Source organism: Tachysurus fulvidraco, chromosome 18, assembly GCF_022655615.1.
Source record: "Tachysurus fulvidraco isolate hzauxx_2018 chromosome 18, HZAU_PFXX_2.0, whole genome shotgun sequence".
In the NCBI taxonomy this organism is placed as follows: Eukaryota; Metazoa; Chordata; class Actinopteri; order Siluriformes; family Bagridae; genus Tachysurus; species Tachysurus fulvidraco.
Genome location: NC_062535.1, coordinates 13,543,850 through 13,562,323, shown reverse-complemented (window position 1 = coordinate 13,562,323; position 18,474 = coordinate 13,543,850). Strand labels below are relative to the sequence as shown.

The following is an 18,474-nucleotide window of genomic DNA, read 5'->3' as shown; positions in this document are numbered from 1 at the left end:
AATTTGTTGTTTCTTTTATCTGGTCATGCTTACCATCAGCTGCCCATTCCTTCACATCAGAAAGCCACTGTGACACCAATTCATCTGTGCAGTGTAGCTCTGCTTTGAGTTCATCTAGCCTTGTAGTCTCATCCTGGAGTCTCTGACAAGTCTGATTAACAATGTTAATAATACAATAATCAGGATTAAAACTTGGCAAGTGCACACAACAAAAGGACACACAAAACAATTAACAGTAGACTTACCTTCACATATCTTGTGGAAAGTGCCTGATGTAGAGAGAGACTTTTTTGTGGTTCCACCCCACTGCATGCAAAGTAACCATGTCCACCCGTGCTGTTGAAAGCAAATAATGAGGATATGATGCATAATCTAATAAAAGTATGTAGGAATTTTGCAAACACTCTGATCACCTGCTTTGGACATATATTTGGTAGTCAGGGCACAACGTGACAGGTAGCTGTTCACTTGCTCCACCTCCTCTCCGGCTGTTGTTCCTGCTCCTTCCTGGTTCCTACCACTCCATTTAATCTGTTAGTAAAGGATGGAAGAAATTCAAATCAATTCAAGTAAATTTTATTTATATATCCCTATATCACAAATTGCCTCAAAATGCTCTACAATCTGTACAAGAAATTATAAAGCAAAAAGGCTACCTAGTATAGTAGCCTTTTCATTTCATATTATTAATGTGCATGTAAACATTACAAATGTACATATGTTGCAAATATAGTATACATACCTCACACTTTGTAGCATGGGCTCGAGCATGCATTATGCTGAGGAAGGGTTTCATTTCGGTGAGCTCCTGAAGGGCAGGAAGGACTCGAGCAGCTTTTTCCAAGTATGGCCAATATTTGCAAGCCACATCCATAGCAAAGAATTTTGCCTTGGCTGGCATGAGCTCCTTCTGAAGATACAGGGGGTAGGCAAATATCTCCCCTCTGTACATATTAAGGGCCTTCAGAAGGAACCCATGGCGACACACAGCAACCTCCATCCCCTCTTCATCCAATTTGGAAGCCTTCCTTGACGTCTCCCTCGCTGCTGTCCACTGGGAGTCCCCACATGTGCCTCTTCCCTGTGTCTATGACACACAAACACAGCAAATCAAATAAAAGCAATGGTGTCTTACAATATGTAGCATTTATTCTCTCAATTTGATTTTAGAGTACTTGGTAGGCAGAAGTAGTTGAAGTGGGGAGGAAATCAAGGTCAGACACATATGTTTTTTTGTCAACTATTTTGTCAAGTTAAGATAAAAAACTTGCATTTCTCAGTGCTTTCTGTATGGTGTCGACAAATGTAGACACCACACTGTCTTCAGCCACAAAGAGCCCTTCAAAAAAACTAGGATCATCAGAGCTGAGAAAGAAAGAAAAATAGAGAATCCATCCATTATATATAAAGTAAATAAATAAATCAATAAAAAGACAAACAAAAACCACCTTGTGTTTCGGTGAAAGCGATATAGCTTTCTGTTCCCATCGGCGGAAACAGCCAACATTTCCGGCGTGCAGGCTGGGCAGGTGAAAGGTGCACTACAGCAGAGCTGGTCTTCTTCAAAAGAAGCGTAGAAAAACTCCAAAAAGCTCCGCTGCAGTGCATCACCGTTGATATGTCCTTTCTGGAAGATATATAGAAAGAAATAGTATTTGTGATGTTGTCTGCTTATGGAAAGACATGTTATAAGTAATAATTACACTTACTCTTCCTCCACACTTAGTCCGATGCTCCAACAGCTTTGCAAAGGCTTGTCTGGAGAATCCTGGAGCGATGACCTTGAGCTCCTGAAAGGAGCTCAGGAGGTCCAGTGTATAAAGCGTTGAATTGCTGACAGAGGCTGGCCAATATCCACTCCTAAGGAGGTCCTTTGAATCAGGAGTCCACTGCTGCTGGCATGTTTGACATTCATATAGTGGCTGATGCAAGTCAAAACGCCCTTGGAACAAAAAAGTTAATTAAAAAAATTATAAATAAACCTTTACCACATATTTTTTTTACAACAGTTCATTCTGCACATTGTGAATGGTTGAGAGACATTGCTTAAGTTCCTATAATCCCAGTATAGCACTCATACTTCTTGAGAAGTATCACACCTACATTGTTTACATTTGTCTAATTCACCAAATTCCAAATAGCTGTATCGATTGGACTTCATCCTGGAAGCATGCAAAGGATGTAACTGCTTTGCAACAGCTAACTTTTTTTTTTTTGTTTGCAGAGGACAAAAATAAAAAAAAGATGTCTGTATTTGTTCCAGTTAATGTCAATACCATGGGTGTTGACGGGCACAATGTCACAGCACACCAGTATGAAAAACATCAAATCTAAAATAGAAATCTAAGTAGTGTATATTGTTTTTACCATTGATGGTAATCAAAATCACCGGTTTGCCTGGTAATACAGTGAAGTTTGTGCCTTCACAGGAGCAGTCTGGCACCTTCACAGTTGGCAAAATGCAAGCTGGCAAAAAGAAAGAAAACCACTAATTTTGATTATCTGTAACTGGCTGCTGACACACATGAACAGCAACATTAAGACTTTCATGAGAACGTACCTTGCTCATGGGTGCAATATCCACCTTCTCCTTTAATGATGCATGAGGTTGGAGGAATGGCTTCAAAAAAACCACGAATCACACTTTCCCTGTTGTGGAGTGGCTGTTTTTTGTAATGCAATACATCACAGTCCCCACAGAACCAATCCTCAGGAAGACACTCTCTGCACCTAGGGAGAAAAAAAAAACAAAAAAAACATTCTAATATAAATACATTATTTCAGGTGAATAATTTAAGTTATTTCAAATTTACTTTGAGTAGTTCTGATTTGATTTTATAGAACTGCATAATAGCTCAATGTTTAGCAATATCACCTCACAGCACAAAGTTCCTTAATGAAAATTAACTTGTCATTAATGTGGTTTTCAACTCGGTATCCAAGTTTTCTACCATTCCACAAGACATGCAACTTAACTTATAAAGCACGCTACTGAGCATTAATTCTCAGCAAACTGACCCTGGGTAATTAAAGTTTAATATTATTGAAAACCAACCTAATAACAGCAGGCTCGTGGCAAAGGCAACACAAGGGATGACCAACAGCCTCCTTTGCGATAAGGCATTGTAGGTGGTATGGTCTTGCCTCTTTCCAGCGCCCTGAGGCTTTCTGCTGCCGAAAAGACCATGATGAAGCAGAGCTTCTTTGAGGCTCAGCAGAAAGACATGATGCCAAAATATTTGAGAGTCTCTCCATATTTTTCTCTGTAAAGAAAATACAAAATAAAGCTGTAAAGGACAATGAGGGCCAATTAAAAAAGTCAACTGATCAATATTTTGAATAAACTTTCATGATTCAGTATCAAACTGGACCACATCTTTACTACATTGTGTTCTTAATCCATCTACTGCACTGACAGTTTTGTCTAAGGGTTTTGTCTTTAATTACTTTACTTTTACATGAATTTTAGATTTAAACTTAAATCCATCACTGTTATTTACCAAATTCCTCTTGAGGATTTAGTATTTCTGAGGGAACCTCCACACTGGATGACAGGGAACACTCAACCGTAGGGTATGTGACTGTAAAACACAGAAGAATGACAACAGGTTAGGCTATAACTGCATTAATGTTTTTTTTTTCAACCTACTGTATATACTGAACAATTTTTGAAATCAGACATTTCTGTTAAGTACTTGGTAATGTCTTCTATAATAGTGCCACAAAAAGGTTTATGAACTTTTTAATGTCTTTTTGGATATTGGAGAATTTTACATTCTCAATCAATCAATCAATCAGTGTTCTAATTTCAGTTGGTCCACTATTTACATAGGAAATTTCAAAAAACGTCAAATAATTCACATATAACCTGTAGCTGAGGCTTTGCGTCGCCCTCCTCGCCTTCCCCTTGGCTTGCCACGACCTACCCCTCTAAAGACCCTTTTAGAGGTCCGTGGAGGTTCTCCTCCAGAGCCTGCACGTTTCCTCTCCAAAGTTGCTCTCTGTGTGTTGGAGTGAATATTTCTTGTAAGACTGATAATGTTCAATGTACTGGAACCAAAAGAAATGTAACCAGTGAAAAGAAAACACAACATAGTGTGTTAGTAAGGTGTTAACGTCTTGAATGAGCCTTGGCATAGAAGTCTCTAACTCAGGGGATGGAGCTCCATTCTTCCAAAATATATTCCATCATTTACATATGCCAGAGAGCATGATAGGATGTTAATTGCTTAACTCATCATGCAATATACCTGTCTGAAATCTAATACACTCATCCTTCCACATTCATTATGTTTTTACTTTAATTTGTCCCCCATCTGTATGTTCAAGTATAACATGATTGAGGTATATACAAACTCTGACCTTGCATTCAGCTACAAGGCGATCAATTTCTATTTCAAGAACCATGCGTTTCCCCTCTTGGTAATGGGGGTTTTGTGGGTCAAATACATATCTGGTGGCCATTGCAACACAGACAGATACAGACAGACAGACAGACTGATAGACAAAGAAAAATAACAGATAAGTAGACAAAGACAGAAAGATTGAGAAATAGAGAAATTGAGAGAGAACAGATAGATACTTGACAAATTCAGCAGACAAATTTGATCATCACATTCAAGTCTCGTGGCTTACCTGGGAAGTGGTTTTGAGCGCAATGAAGGAGAATTCGCGGCCTGCAGAAATCAACCAATCGCAAAGCGGGCTGGCTCCGTCTCCATAGCAGCCGTCTCCGCTGAGGCGCACGGGTAATGCGGGCGTCCACTAATTAGTTTAATTGATTTTTTATTTTTATTTTAATTCAATCAATAACCACAACTAATCCCCCTTCCTCACAATAGAAGGAGAATAAAATAAAACGGATGGTCATGACATCGTATTGTTGAATTATCAAGCACACTTTCGTGTTTATGTGTTGAAAGAAAGATGAGGACGTCATTAAAAGAGAATAGGCGGTGGGTCAACAGGTAGTTTTAGCTGACGTCATCAACATAGTAAAAGTAGAAAAGGCTCATGGGTACTGTAGTATTTAGTTTACTTTCCTAATGCCTCCGAGTGGCAGAAAGAAAAACGTGTAGCGGACTCGAAAGACGCTTCCTATTGAAATACATTAGATTGAAAGAAGGGAAATACGTGTCCACGAACACGAATCAATGGATTACAGTTCGTGACTATGACTATGTCACGAACTGCCGTGAGACTGGGATATAATAAAAGGAGAATAAAATAATACGGATGGTCATGACATCGTATTGTTGAATTATCAAGCACACTTTCGTGTTTATGTGTTGAAAGAAAGATGAGGACGTCATTAAAAGAGAATTGGGGGTGGGTCATCATGTAGTTTTAGCTGACGTCGTCAACACAGTAAAAGTAGACCATAGCACAAAGCAATAAAAACAAGGATAAAATCTCCTGGTTGAATGTTGAGTAATGTAGTGCATAAAGTTTAAAAATGAATAACAAATGAGCAAAAACAATGCTTCCGAGTGGCAGAAAAAAACGTGGTGCAGACACGAAAGATGCTTCCTATTGAAATACATTAGATCGAAAGTCCGTGCTGAGTGACACGAAAAAAAGGAAAATTCGTCTCCACGAACACAAATCAAACAGATTACATTTCGTGAGACTGGGTTCATTTCTTTCCATAAGTTGCCTGGGTTACGTATGTATATGTGTGTGGAGCTATCGATACAGGGGTGGGACCTATTTGAGTTAGGGGCGTGTTTGTTTTAAGTGATTTCAAATGTCAACATTGGCTTTCAAACAACGGAGACCCAACCTTTAAGTTAACTACCTGTGAGTGACTTCAAGACTTGTAGATTTTGCAATCCACTTGCCTTGATCACCTTCAGTTCTCCTTGTATTTTTTGCAATTATTGTTTTCCCTTTTTAGCCAATATCAACATTATAACACTCTGCATCATCATAAATGAGGAACAAACAGGTTTCATAAGTGTTCTTTGAATACTTCTGCTCTCTCTAGAACTGGAGCGAATCTACTTTTGGTAAGGAAGACTAACAGCACAAAGAGTTCTTACATGCAGTCTGTGTTACATCTAGTCTGCCACCCTGTGAGTAACCTCTTCATTTCACTTCAGAATGAATAAACAAGCTAAAGAGATTGCATTTTTATAATAATATAACCACATGATTAGATTTATCATTAAAATATGAATGATGCTTAACCACAACAGAACAATCCATATTTGGGATCAATCCCTGGAGGCTTGAGACATGGTGTGGCTTTGTTCTTCCAAGGGGTTGTTTCAGTAGATTATGAACGGTATGTTAAATGTGCTTTATTTCATGATATTTTGAGTGAAAAGCAGTATTGAATAGTTTTGAAATTAATTAGTCGATTAAATGTTAAAACTATTTCTTTCAGCTTTGAAATAACCTTGCAGACCGGGCCGAAGAACCCTCATGACATTGCTCTCCAGCTCAAACGAAGTATTGTCTTTGTGGTCCTTAACAGCTGCATGAATGGGACATGGGGAAATGAAGAGAAGGCCCCAATACTCCCATTTGTTAGAGGATCAGCTTTTGATATCATCATGGTTATTAAATCAAAATGCTATGAGGTGCGATATGGAGAAAAGAAAAGAGAGGGTAAAGACTTATAATTTGTTTTAAATAAGCTTACAATTTATTTGTTCAGGTGATGGTGAATGGCCTGGAATACTGCAAGTTCAAGCATCGTATACCTGTGGACAAAGTGACTACACTTAACATTAGATCAGACGTCTTCATGAACACCTTCGGCATTACTAAAGTAGGTAATTTTTATCATTTTAACATGATTACCATAAAATGCTTGTGTCTTTGAAAATGTTTTACAATAATGCTTTATGATAAATATACTAAAATGAGTTTAGTATACTATACTAGTATACAGAAGGGAGGCAAACTCGATACATAGAATAGTATAGCCCCAGAATAGTGTGGAATCAATAGTAAAGGCTTGTTAACATCAGTGATTAAACAAGAACTTTATATTTAGGTACACATTTGTAGGACATAATGCTGTAAATGCAACTCGTTTAAAATGACAAAAATGTCACAATTTACAAAATATATAATTGCAAGATAATATTTTAGATTTGACTCATAACAAACAGGAACATTAAGAGGTGATTTTGTTTTTTATATAGGTGGATGATATTAATCTGAAAGTCACCGTCACCAATCCTGCCAAAATCTGAGGATTTGCATCTTCCCCAAAACCACTGACTGATGATTTTTTTAAATATTCTTCTCAATTACAACAGTTTATGGACATGATTTGTCTTTTTATTAATATTTTTTATTGAGCATTCTTATGACAAAATCATATTTTGTTTCTCATTATTGTTAGAACAATATATATATTCTTTACTACAGTTCTAATGTACCGTAATTACAGTAAATGATACACATCTTTTGCATTGCATTTCATATATTAAGACATTCTGATGCAGAAATTAGAGCAGTCTGTAGCTAAAATAACTATGATTTCTGTTTCAAATGATGAGCTGTGTACTCTTTATTTACATAAAAATATCTAAATATCTATTCTCTTTAGATAAACCCATTAAACAGTAACAGAGGTTTTAGAGAAAAAAAAACAACATATAAAAAATGAACATATGACACTGAATGTAATGCCAAAAAGGTTTCAGCACATCTCTTTATGCTAACACCAAATACAAGGTTGAAGTGGACACTGTTTCCTATTTGTCAGTTCCTCATTAAATACTGATGCAAATACCCTATTTCACCTGTAGAGAGCGCTCATTGCTCATTTCTAAAAGCATGATCCATGTGCACTATTATACAGCAGCATTGAATCGACTAATTTGACCTCTTACCCAATTGTAATATGGTGTGTTTTGTTTTTTGTTGTTATTACGAATTGTAAAACGATTTACTTCTTAATTAAATCATGTTAACAATATACTAATTATGCACATTGAATAAATAGTAATACAATTAAGGTGACACATTGTCTGAACTTTATTTTCTTGGTCAAAATAAATGCATGTTATTAAACTTAATGTCTTTTTTTTTTAAATGAATAATAATATATTGAGATAAATATCTTGAAAGCGGATCATAATCCCATGCTTATAAATCAGGCAAATCACACAAGTGAATTATGTCCTACAACAAGTTCATAGTATTTATTTATTTATCTAAAAATTTTGGGGGTCTGATACAAAAGGATCTTCAGTGGTCAAGATGCTGAATTTCTGATGGGAATGTTGTGAGTTCAAATCCCAGCACTGCCATACTGTCTATACTGGGTCCTTGAGCAAGCTCTTTAACCCTCAACTGAAAAGCTGGATAAAAGAGATAAATATAAGTCGCTCGGAATAAAGACTTCTGCTAAATACTAATTAATTAATTCATATAGAAATATGTGAGCAAAAGTATAGGAACATCAGGGATGTCAAGTATCATACATTAAAGGAGCAAAACATCAATGATGGGTGGCTCCCGGCCGACGACCCTCCCGGCCGACGAACCTGCGGAGGTGTGTCTGGCAGAAATGCCTTGCAGGTATCCTTACCTGTGCATATACAGTATCTATCAAATCTGGTTTCCAGTGACTACTGTGAATAGGGAAGTTGGCGTCCAGGAAAGACTGGAGGGCTGCTGGGGAGTCCTGTTGACAGCAGGAAAGACTGCACCAGGGGTGGAGGGACTAGTTACCCAACCCACACGTCTATGAAGCAGAAACCTTGACAGACTGCCTATCTAACTACAAGCAGAGCAAAAAGAAAACAGCCCGGTGGTCCACCGAGAGGTGGGATGGAAGATGGACAGACAGGACAGATGAAATCGTAACGACTGGAATGAACAAGACATTTAAAGAAAGGATCCTAAGAGAATGTAGCTGTGGCTGGTCTAAAGTTACAACGTATCAGGGTTTGCGAATCCACCAGGGCAAAGCAAAATGCTGTAACAACACCCAGGTGCAAGCTTGCACTGCAACAGCAGGTCAGACAAGGAGGAACTGTAGCCAGGTTGAGCACCACAGTGCTACTGAGCCCAACATTGCACCTAGAGGAAAGGAGCAAGAGCAGCCCCTACAAGAGGACTTGCACCAAATCCTAACCCCACAGCTAGATCTTCCAAATGCAGCATGCAGGGAACCTGCAAGACCCACAGCTGAGATGCCAAGCTGGAAAGCGAAGATTAAATGGAGAAGCTTCGACCAGAGCTTACAAACAATTCTTCAGAGCTCCCTGAGAGGCAGCACAATCACCAAGCTAAGCATCATCGGAACTATCATTTACAGTGAAGGCAGCAAAAGATTCAGAGAGCTGCAGCAGAAAAAGGCCCATCCTAAACAGAGCGGGAGACGGCAGAAGGAGATCCTGCAGCTAGTAAAGGAACGTCGCCGCCTCCGAAAGTTGTGGAGAAAAGCCAACCACAAAAAGGAGGGTCTTAAGAACCTGTGGAACCAAACTAGAGAAAGGCTTTCACACCTGAGGAGAGCAGAAAGGAAGAAGTCGAAAGCAAAAAGCAAGGTCGAGCTTCCACTGAAACCCTTTCAAATATGCCCACAGTCTATTGGAAGAGAAAAAGTCTGGGACTCTGCATATGACCAAGCAGGAGCTGGAAAACTACACCAGAACCCAGATGGAGACAGCCTCCATGAAAGTCCTCTTGATTCACCAGGGTACATCCCTCAGCCACCAGAGCCAACGTCACAGTTTGATACCACCCCTCCGAAATGGTCCGAGGTTAAACAAGTTGTACAGCGAGCAAGAAGCGCATCAGCAGCCGGACCAAATGGCGTTCCTTATAAAGTCTACAAGAACTGCACCACAGTCCTGAAATAGCTGTGGAGGCTAATATGCGTTGCTTGGAAAACCAAAGCTATTCCTACAGCATGGTGTATGGCAATCACTGTATTCATCCCTAAAGAGAAAGACTCCTGCAACATCAGCCATTTCAGAGGCATCACTCTCCTGAATGTGGAAGGGAAGATCTTTTTCTCAGTGATGGCATCACGCATGACCAGCTACCTTCTAGCAAACAATTACATTGACACCAGCTGCCAGAAGGCAGGCATCCCAGGATTTCCAGGCTGTGGTGAGCATTCTGCAATGATTTGGGAGCAGATTCAGTCAGCCAAACGCAACAAATCAGATCTCCATGTTGTGTGGTTAGATCTCGCAAATGCATATGGGTCTGTCACACACCAGCTCATTAAGTTTGCCCTCAACTTCTTTCATACTCCACCATGTATTCAGAGTATCATAACCAGCTACTTCGACAACCTCCAAGTCTGCTACGCAACCTCGGAATTTACTACTGGGTGGCAGCAAGTGGAAAAAGGAATAGCCATGGGATGCTCCATCTCTCCCATACTCTTCACAACAACTTTCAAGGTCATCCTCATTGGAGGAAGACAGTCAGTCCGAGGAGTGAGATCCCCATCAGGTCAACGACTCCCTGCGCTACAGAGCTACATGGATGACGTTACCATTCTTCTTCAGATGGTGGCATGTACCAACAGGCTGCTGAAAAGGCTCGAAGACTTGCTCTCATGGGCCAGGATTAAGATAAAACCATCCAAGTCACGTAGCCTTTCATTTGAAAAGGAGTCATGAAAGACAACATCTCCTTCTCGGTGAGTGGTGAGAAGATCCCATGCTTGATAGAACAACCAGTGAAAAGCCTGGGAAGGCTCTACACTGCTGACCTATCAGACAAACACATGGCTTCCTCCATAGTCACACAGCTAACTGGTGGCTTAAAGAAGATAGACGAAAGCCCGCTACCAGGCAAATTCAAGGTCTGGTGCTACTAGTTTACTTTATACTATCGCTTGCTGTGGCCCTTGAAATTATGTGAGATCACCTCATCGAAAGTCCTGAAAATGGACACAATGGCAAATAATTACATATGGAAGTGGCTTGACCTTCCCCGATGCCTGTCCACTTCAGCTCTGTTTGGGAAGAACATCTTGAGGCTTCCGATGAAAACCATCAGCTTGGGTTACAAACTGGAAAAGGTGAGGCTGCTCTTCAAGCTGAAAGACTCTCCTGACCCAGTAGTACAAAATGCCAATGCCCATGTTCGTACTGGAAGGAAATTGGATGGGCAGCAAGCGGTGAGTCAGGCTATAACTCATCTGAAACACCGTGAAGTAGTGGGATTGACACAAAATGGCAGGGCAGGCTTCGGATGGACAACATCAAACAGTATGTGGTCTAAAGCCTGGGCCGAGTTGTGGAAGCTTCCCCAAGCGAGGCTAAGCTTCTTGATCAGGGCCACATATGATACCCTTCCAAGCCCCCAGAACCTGCATCGCTGGTATGGCACAGAAGAGTGTTGCCAGCTTTGTGGCCACCAGAGTCCCAGCCTTCAACACATCCTCTCTGGCTGCAAGACTGCTCTGACCCAAAGCCGGTATGGGTGGCGCCACAACCGCGTCCTGGAAAAGCTAGCAGAGGTAATTGAAGCAGGTAGACTTGAGGCGAATAAAGCCAGTCTGATAACATCATATAAGTCCATCCAATTTGTTAGACAAGAGGGAGAAGCGCTAAGCAGCTTTGTGTGGGAGAGGTCCCTCTTGTCGTTAAAAGGTGAGTGGGACCTGAGAGCCGATCTTGGTCGCCAATTGAAGTTCCCACAGCAGATTGCAATAACATCCCTCCGACCCGACGTAGTAATTTGGTCCACCTCCACGAAGACTGTCATCATGGCCAAACTAACTGTGCCATGGGAAGACGGGATAGAGGCAGCATTTGAGAGGAAAAAGGAGAAGTATGCAGAGCTTGTATCTATATGCACACAAGCTGGTTGGAGAGCATATATCTTTCCAGTGGAGGTTGGTTGTAGGGGCTTCACCGGAACCTCCACACTGCGTTTCCTTAAGACTCTCGGTGTCAGAGGCACCAAGCTGCAGAAGGCGTTGAAAGACCTGGCAGAGGAAGCAGAACAGGGGATCTTTTGGCTCTGGCTACGTAGAAAAGACAAGGCTTGGGGGAAGGATGGATCCTAGGGCAGCTGCAGGGGGTGGCAGGGAGATGTCCCTGCCGCTGCTCCACCACCTAGAGATGTTCCGGGATTAAAGGAGCGAAACATCAAGGATGGATGGCTTCCGGCTGATGACCCTGCAGCTGCACCGGCGGAGGTGTGTCTGGCAGTAATGCCTTGCAGGTAGCCTTACCTGTGCATATATCCATAAAGAGTGACAGTCACTCATTTCGGTCTTTTGTCACGCTCTCCCGCCACACATTGCAGAAAAACTTTTTACGCAGAAAAACTTTTTATCTTATTTTTACTATTTATCATATATTTAATATGCCGCAGCGCCCAAAATTTATCAGTCCGCACAGCTGTCTCTATGGAACCAGGCAGGAATAAAGCGCGTCTCCTCTGGAGTTCTTATTCGAGCCTGACACTTATCAGCCAATAAAAAATAAGAGGCTACACAATAGCCAATCAGAAAATAGTACTATCTGGGTAAGATTTAATGCAACAACCAATGAAAAAAAAACATTCATTTGAGAGGGTATTTTCGACGGTTGGTTTGAACAAAAGCTCAACGTGAAACAGCTTGTCTCTGAACGAGACATTGTCCTCAATCATGACCCCTAAAATGGCTGGGCTTGTACCGAACTGTTTTAAATGGGAGCAATATTACAAATGATAAAGGATTCCAAAAAGGTAACAAACACTAAACACCAGTCATAATCTCTCTCTCTCACACACACACACACACACACACACACACACACACAAATTCATTCATTCATTCTCAGGTCACGGGGAGCCTGTGCCTATCTTATGCATCATCGGGCAGGATACACCCTGGACGGAGTGCCAACCCATCGCAGGGCACACACAAACTCTCATTCACACACACACTACAGACAATTTTCCAGAGATGTCAATCAACCTACCATGGATGTCTTTGGACCGGGGGAGGAAACCGGAGTATCCGGAGGAAACCCTCGAGACACGGGGAGAACATGCAAACTCCACACACACAAGGCGGAGGCGGGACTCGAACCCCTAACCCTGGAGGTGTGAGGCGAACGTGCTAACCACTAAGCCACCGTGCCCCCCCCCCCCACACAAATTAATAATTGGAAATTGAACAAATACTTTGTATTTGGTTAAAATGTGGTCAGTGATCCTGGTGAAACATTTTTTTTCCTGAAGGGGGGTGGGGGGTGTTCGGGGGGGTTGGAGATGTCACTCTTGCGTGTCTTCCAGACTTAAGAGCCTGGGACATATGTAAATTCTAGTGACTTACCTTAATATTTGGTTGCATATCCTTTGCTTCGAAAAACTGCTGTTGGTTCCTTCCTTTGAGCCACTTTTGGTTGTTCATTGTTTTGTTCTGAAAGGTTCAACTGAACCCCAAGATAACAGCAAAATAAGTGTGTCTCACACCAAATGCCACCATTTGTTCTTGAGCCCCATGATGATTTGTGGCAGTTATGGAAAGTAACTTCAATCACGCAGTAAACAAACCATACAATGCAATGTTGCTAGTCATTTATTCGTATCAAAATGTGACAAATAAGACAGCAGCATTTCCAGGGCTGTCGCCAGAACATACAGAATGGGGGCGTTTAATTTCCATAGGGGATCACCTTTATATGATCTGAGAAACAAATATTCAACCATATTTATTATAACTAAAATAGACCACGATCAATATTTAAACAAAACACCAAAACACAAGACAATCAGGTCCTATTCAATGATTCAAATACATATGATCAACTTCTCTGTTTATTTTCTCTTAACATTTGTATTGATATACTCTTTATTAAGGGAGCACAGTGGCTTAGTGGTTAGCACGTTCACACCTCCATGGTCGGGGTTCGATTCCCGCCTCCGCCTGGTGTGTGCAAAGTTTGCATGTTCTCCCCGTGCCTCGGGGGTTTCCTCTGGGTACTCCGGTTTCCTCCCCCGGTCCAAAGACATGCATGGTAGGTTGATTGGCATCTCTGGCAATACTCATTGTATAGTATTCATCAAGTAACAGTTAACACAGTGCCATCTAGTGGCTTTCTTGAGTAGTAGTATATCAATAGTATATAAGGCACAAAAGCTAATAATAAAAACAATGATAGATTTCAAAAAGAAAAAGAAAAAAGTGTAGCAGTCAAGCAGTGTACTCACAATATAACTGATTAAAATAGTAGTTGAAGGCTGCAGGTCTCTATCTTTCCACTCGTGTAGACACTTGCATGTGATGTCCTTCTCGAATGCCAGCTGAATGAGTTGGGCCTTACGTGTGTGGTGCAAAAACCGTCTGTGGTCTGTGAATACATGGTTGATTTCTCCAAGATGTGTGTCAAGTGCACTGCAATAAATCATTCGTAGCTCTAACTTGTCATTGCCCTTTTGTCCTGTTGTTTCTTCAACAAAGTGCTGGTGTAAGTTCTTATTTACTGTGCGCTTATTTACTGTACTCACACACTCGGTAGCACTCATGACTAGTCCCAACCCAGTCAACAGGTGGGTGAAATGTGTTCAGGGGTGTATGATGAGTCATTTGTGGGGGCACGTTGAGTCAATTGGGGTGCACTGCCCCCTAATGCCCCCCCCCTTGGAGCTGGACCACTGATTCTGTTCATACTGTATGACATCATAAACCAGCATTTTGGCTTTTTAAATAACATTCTGTCCCTGACTACAGAAAAGCTCCAATTGTCTGCATTGAAACTGCAAAATAAATACTGCAGAGATTTGTAAAATGACTTAGTGGATGAACTTTCACATTTTAAAACAATCATACAAAAGGTAACCAACACTACAGCAAGAATGTTTATATAATAATATAATAAAACAACAAAAGTTAGTCTCTGTATTTCCAATATAGACTGTAGCCCAGGGGCCTTTGCATATTTAAATACATTTCAGCAAGGATTTTTTTGGCCTTAAATTTGTTAGCATATCAATTATACTGATTCTAATTCTACATGTCATCATGTACACACACATCCTTTAGCTGCTAGACTGGGGACACACACTCAGTCACTACGTAATGAGTTGACAAGTTCTCTAGTCTAGTCTAAAATTTAAATACATGCATACATACTTTTTTGGTGCAGGTTTTAAAGAAAATTTAAATGTAAACTGTGAAATGTTTTAAAATCCATGTGTTATCTACATTTACTACTAAATTAATCAGCTATGTTTTAAAGTAGTTTGAATTTATTTACATTTTTTTACAGGGACTTCTATTACAGTTTTACTACTACTTTACTGATAACTAATCAACTTGAAAGACACTTTTTATAAATCATTCATATTGATAGAATTTTGCTGTATTTGCATTTTTTTTTATAAAAAGTATAATAAAAATCTGTAGAGATACAATTTCTTTCTATATAAAAATCTACCAAACATTATTTTAACAATACCATCTTGCCTTTTTAACTGTACTGTGCCATTTCCCTACTACAGTGTTTGTGTATAATAGGTTAATAAAATATAATTCTTTTAATGTATTTTTGGTTTAAAATTTTCAAAATATTGTTCATTTACATTATTTGGATGTCATGATTTTATGGCAAGTTTAGAGTTTGTTTATGCATTTGAAAGTGTAACTGGTTTATATTAATAATACATGAATCATGGAGCAGGGGCTTGAAGTAGTCTACAATCTGACTCCTCAGAACTTGGGTTGTTACTGATGTCTGGTGAAAATTTCATGTCAACAGCACCTTTTGAAATATATTTACAGAGGAAAATAATGATCTGTTCAATACTTCTATTACCCACTGTAAACTTCAGGTATTTTCCCCTTTTTAAGCTTTTTTGGATAAGAGATGCGGTAAGCTTTTTCAGCCTTTGTCCAATCACATTTTAGAGCATGTGGCATTCGTTGGAAACACATTCTTTGACTTGCAATTTTTCTATTCTTGCCTTTGCAAGCTTGTTATTTCCAAAAATTTCTGTTGCAAACCAATAACAAACAAACACCTTATCTTTAAATATTAGAAGCCAAACAGCTCCGGAAGTGTTTAGCTATCTGTATATGTGCTGCACAGACTTCCTATTTTACACACACACACGTTTTTGCTGATCTGGTACATGCTCAGCAACACATCTCTTCACAAGAAAACTGTGAAAAACATGAAAGTTGCAAAAATGATTTGCAATCAATGTTAAGGAAAAAAAAGCATTGTCTAGTTATTGTGGAGGCTAAATCTTGGTGAAAAGAAGCCTTCCCAGTGTAATGATAGACACACTTATGACCAAGGAAAGTAAAACAGAATGGATAATTATTCAAGTAGACGAACACATAGTGGAATAGGAGATGAAAAGAAGAACTGAATCATTGCAACACACACAGGGAAAGTCACAGGAATAGTAAATCCTTATCTTGAAGTTATAGATTTTGGAATGAATACAGATGATCAGGAGCCGATGAGAAGGAAGTAGATCGCTGGAGAACAAACAGAAGCGGTCTGGAAAAGAATGTCTGTAGAGAAACCTAGTTAGCACATACAAAACCAGACAGAGAGTGAATGAGAGTGGCTTATATAGTGTCTGGTGATTGGTGAATGAGGAACAGGTGGTGCTGATTAGTATTCTGGCGAGTGTGATTGCTGGTGAGTGACGGAAGGATAAAATATACTAATATATATATTAGTCAATTAAATATTTCTTTCAGCTTTGAAATAAACTTGCAGATTGGACCAGAAAACCCTCAAGAACATTGCTCTCCACCTCAAACGAAATATGAACTCTGTGGCCTTAACAGCTGCATGAATGTGACATGGGGAAATGAAGAGAAGGCCCCAGAAGGCCTATTTGTTGGAAGAGCAGCTTTTGACATCATCATGGTTATTAAACCAAAATGCTATAAGGTGTGATATGGAGAAAAGAAATGAGAGGGTAAAGACTTAAATAATTTGTTTTAAACAAGCTTACATGTTATTTGTTCAGTGTGACCCGAGGTAGTTCGGATAAACGGTAGAAAATGAGTGAGTGAGTGAGTTATTTGTTAAGGTGATGGTGAATATTCTGGAATACTGCAAGTTCAAGCATCGTGTATGGGTGTAAAAATTGACTACACTTAACATTAGGGAAGACGTCTTCATGAACACCTTCGGCATTACTAAAGTAGGTCATTTTTAACATTTTAACATGATTACCATAAAACACTTGTGTCTTGGACAATGTTATGACTAAAATCATTTACAACAATGCTTTATGATAAATATACTAAAAGGAGTTTAGTATCATACCGTACCGTAATTACAGTAAATGATACACTTTTGCATTGTATCTCTATATTAAGATGCAGAGATTAAGATTAGAGCAGTCAGCAGAGCATGATTCCTGTTTCAAATGATGAGCTGTGTACTCTTTTTATCTATATAAAAATATCTAAATATCTATTATTTTTAGATAAACCCATTAAACAGTAACAGAGGTTTTAGAATATATATATACATACATATATATATATATATATATATTCTAACACATATATGTGTAACACACATATGTGTTTATATATAAACACATTCTTTGACTTGTTATTTTTCTATTCTTGCTTTTGCAAGTTTTCGGTATCTCCAAAAAAAGGTCCAAGTTTCTGTTCTTCGCTTCTGCATTAGATGATAATTTCTGTACATTGCAAAGCCCATAGCTTGACTATACCTTTTTCTTAATTTCACTCTGAAGATTTATTTCACTCTGAATTTAACGAAGCTTCATAAGTAGGCCTGCTAAGTGCACTATTAAATGTTTATTATTTTTACTTTGTTTCATGCATGTCCTCTCTTCCTTTTGGCCTAAAATTAGACCATTGCTTCCTTAATGGTTTAGGCTTTTTTCTAGGTGTTTAATTTAGATCAATTTCTGTTGCAAACCAATAACACACAAATAACATCTTACAAGTATTAGAATCCAAACAGCTCCAGAAGTGTTTGGCTGTTGGTAAATGTGCTGCACAGACTTCCTATTTTACACACACACGAGCATAATAGAGAAAATGTTTTTGCTGATCTGGTACATGCTCAGCAACACATCTCTTCACAAGAAAACTGTGAAAAAAATGAAAGTTGCAAAAATGATTTGTAATCAATGGAAAAAAGCATTGTATTGTGATCATGGATGCATAATCTTGGTGAAAAGAAGCCTTCCCAGTGGGAAAAGCAGATGAAAAGAGTGTATTTAAAATCACGGCAAATGAAATCATTCCTTTGATGGGGATACCTACCAAAATATTTAGTGATAATGGTCCCATTTCAGCAATAGCATCCTAGACATTTTGTGAAAGTGACTCAAGAACCAATGGTATGCAAAAAACTAAACTTGTGCTCCACAGCAGAAAAGGCAGTAATCTCACATGGGGAGAATTGGTAAAAATGAATGGAAATTCGACCTGGGTTCAAGAGATTGTTTGACATCATTGATGAAAGATTACAGCAGATATGTGAATTACCTTAACATTTGTTCTTATTCCTTTTGGAATTAAAAAGTGACACTTTGAAC

General features: G+C 39.3%; 2 protein-coding genes across 2 annotated transcripts in view; both read right to left on the bottom strand.

Moving 5' to 3' along the window:
• The window catches only part of LOC125139486 (verrucotoxin subunit beta-like), a 110,102-nt gene that overhangs the window by 28,083 nt on the left and 63,545 nt on the right, over positions 1 to 18,474 (bottom strand). The window lies entirely within an intron of this gene.
• On the bottom strand, positions 34 to 4,116 carry LOC125139385. Its single transcript, XM_047803051.1, has 12 exons — positions 3,869 to 4,116; positions 3,501 to 3,581; positions 3,056 to 3,263; positions 2,561 to 2,730; positions 2,368 to 2,466; positions 1,710 to 1,942; positions 1,449 to 1,627; positions 1,272 to 1,365; positions 743 to 1,087; positions 414 to 531; positions 246 to 336; positions 34 to 151 (listed from the first exon to the last, which is right to left on the bottom strand). Exons 1-11 carry the CDS (start codon positions 4,092 to 4,094, stop codon positions 248 to 250), a joined length of 1,842 nt encoding a protein of 613 aa, XP_047659007.1. The 5' UTR covers positions 4,095 to 4,116; the 3' UTR covers positions 34 to 151; positions 246 to 247.

Excerpts from the sequence above, each read along its gene's own strand:
- LOC125139385 (XM_047803051.1), bottom strand. The coding sequence starts at position 4,094 with ATGTTGTGTTTTCTTTTCACTGGTTACATTTCTTTTGGTTCCAGTACA. Across the intron at positions 3,582-3,868 it reads ACGCAAAGCCTCAGCTACAG|TCACATACCCTACGGTTGAG; the intron begins GTTATATGTGAA and ends TGTGTTTTACAG. Across the intron at positions 1,628-1,709 it reads GGACTAAGTGTGGAGGAAGA|AAAGGACATATCAACGGTGA; the intron begins GTAAGTGTAATT and ends TATATCTTCCAG.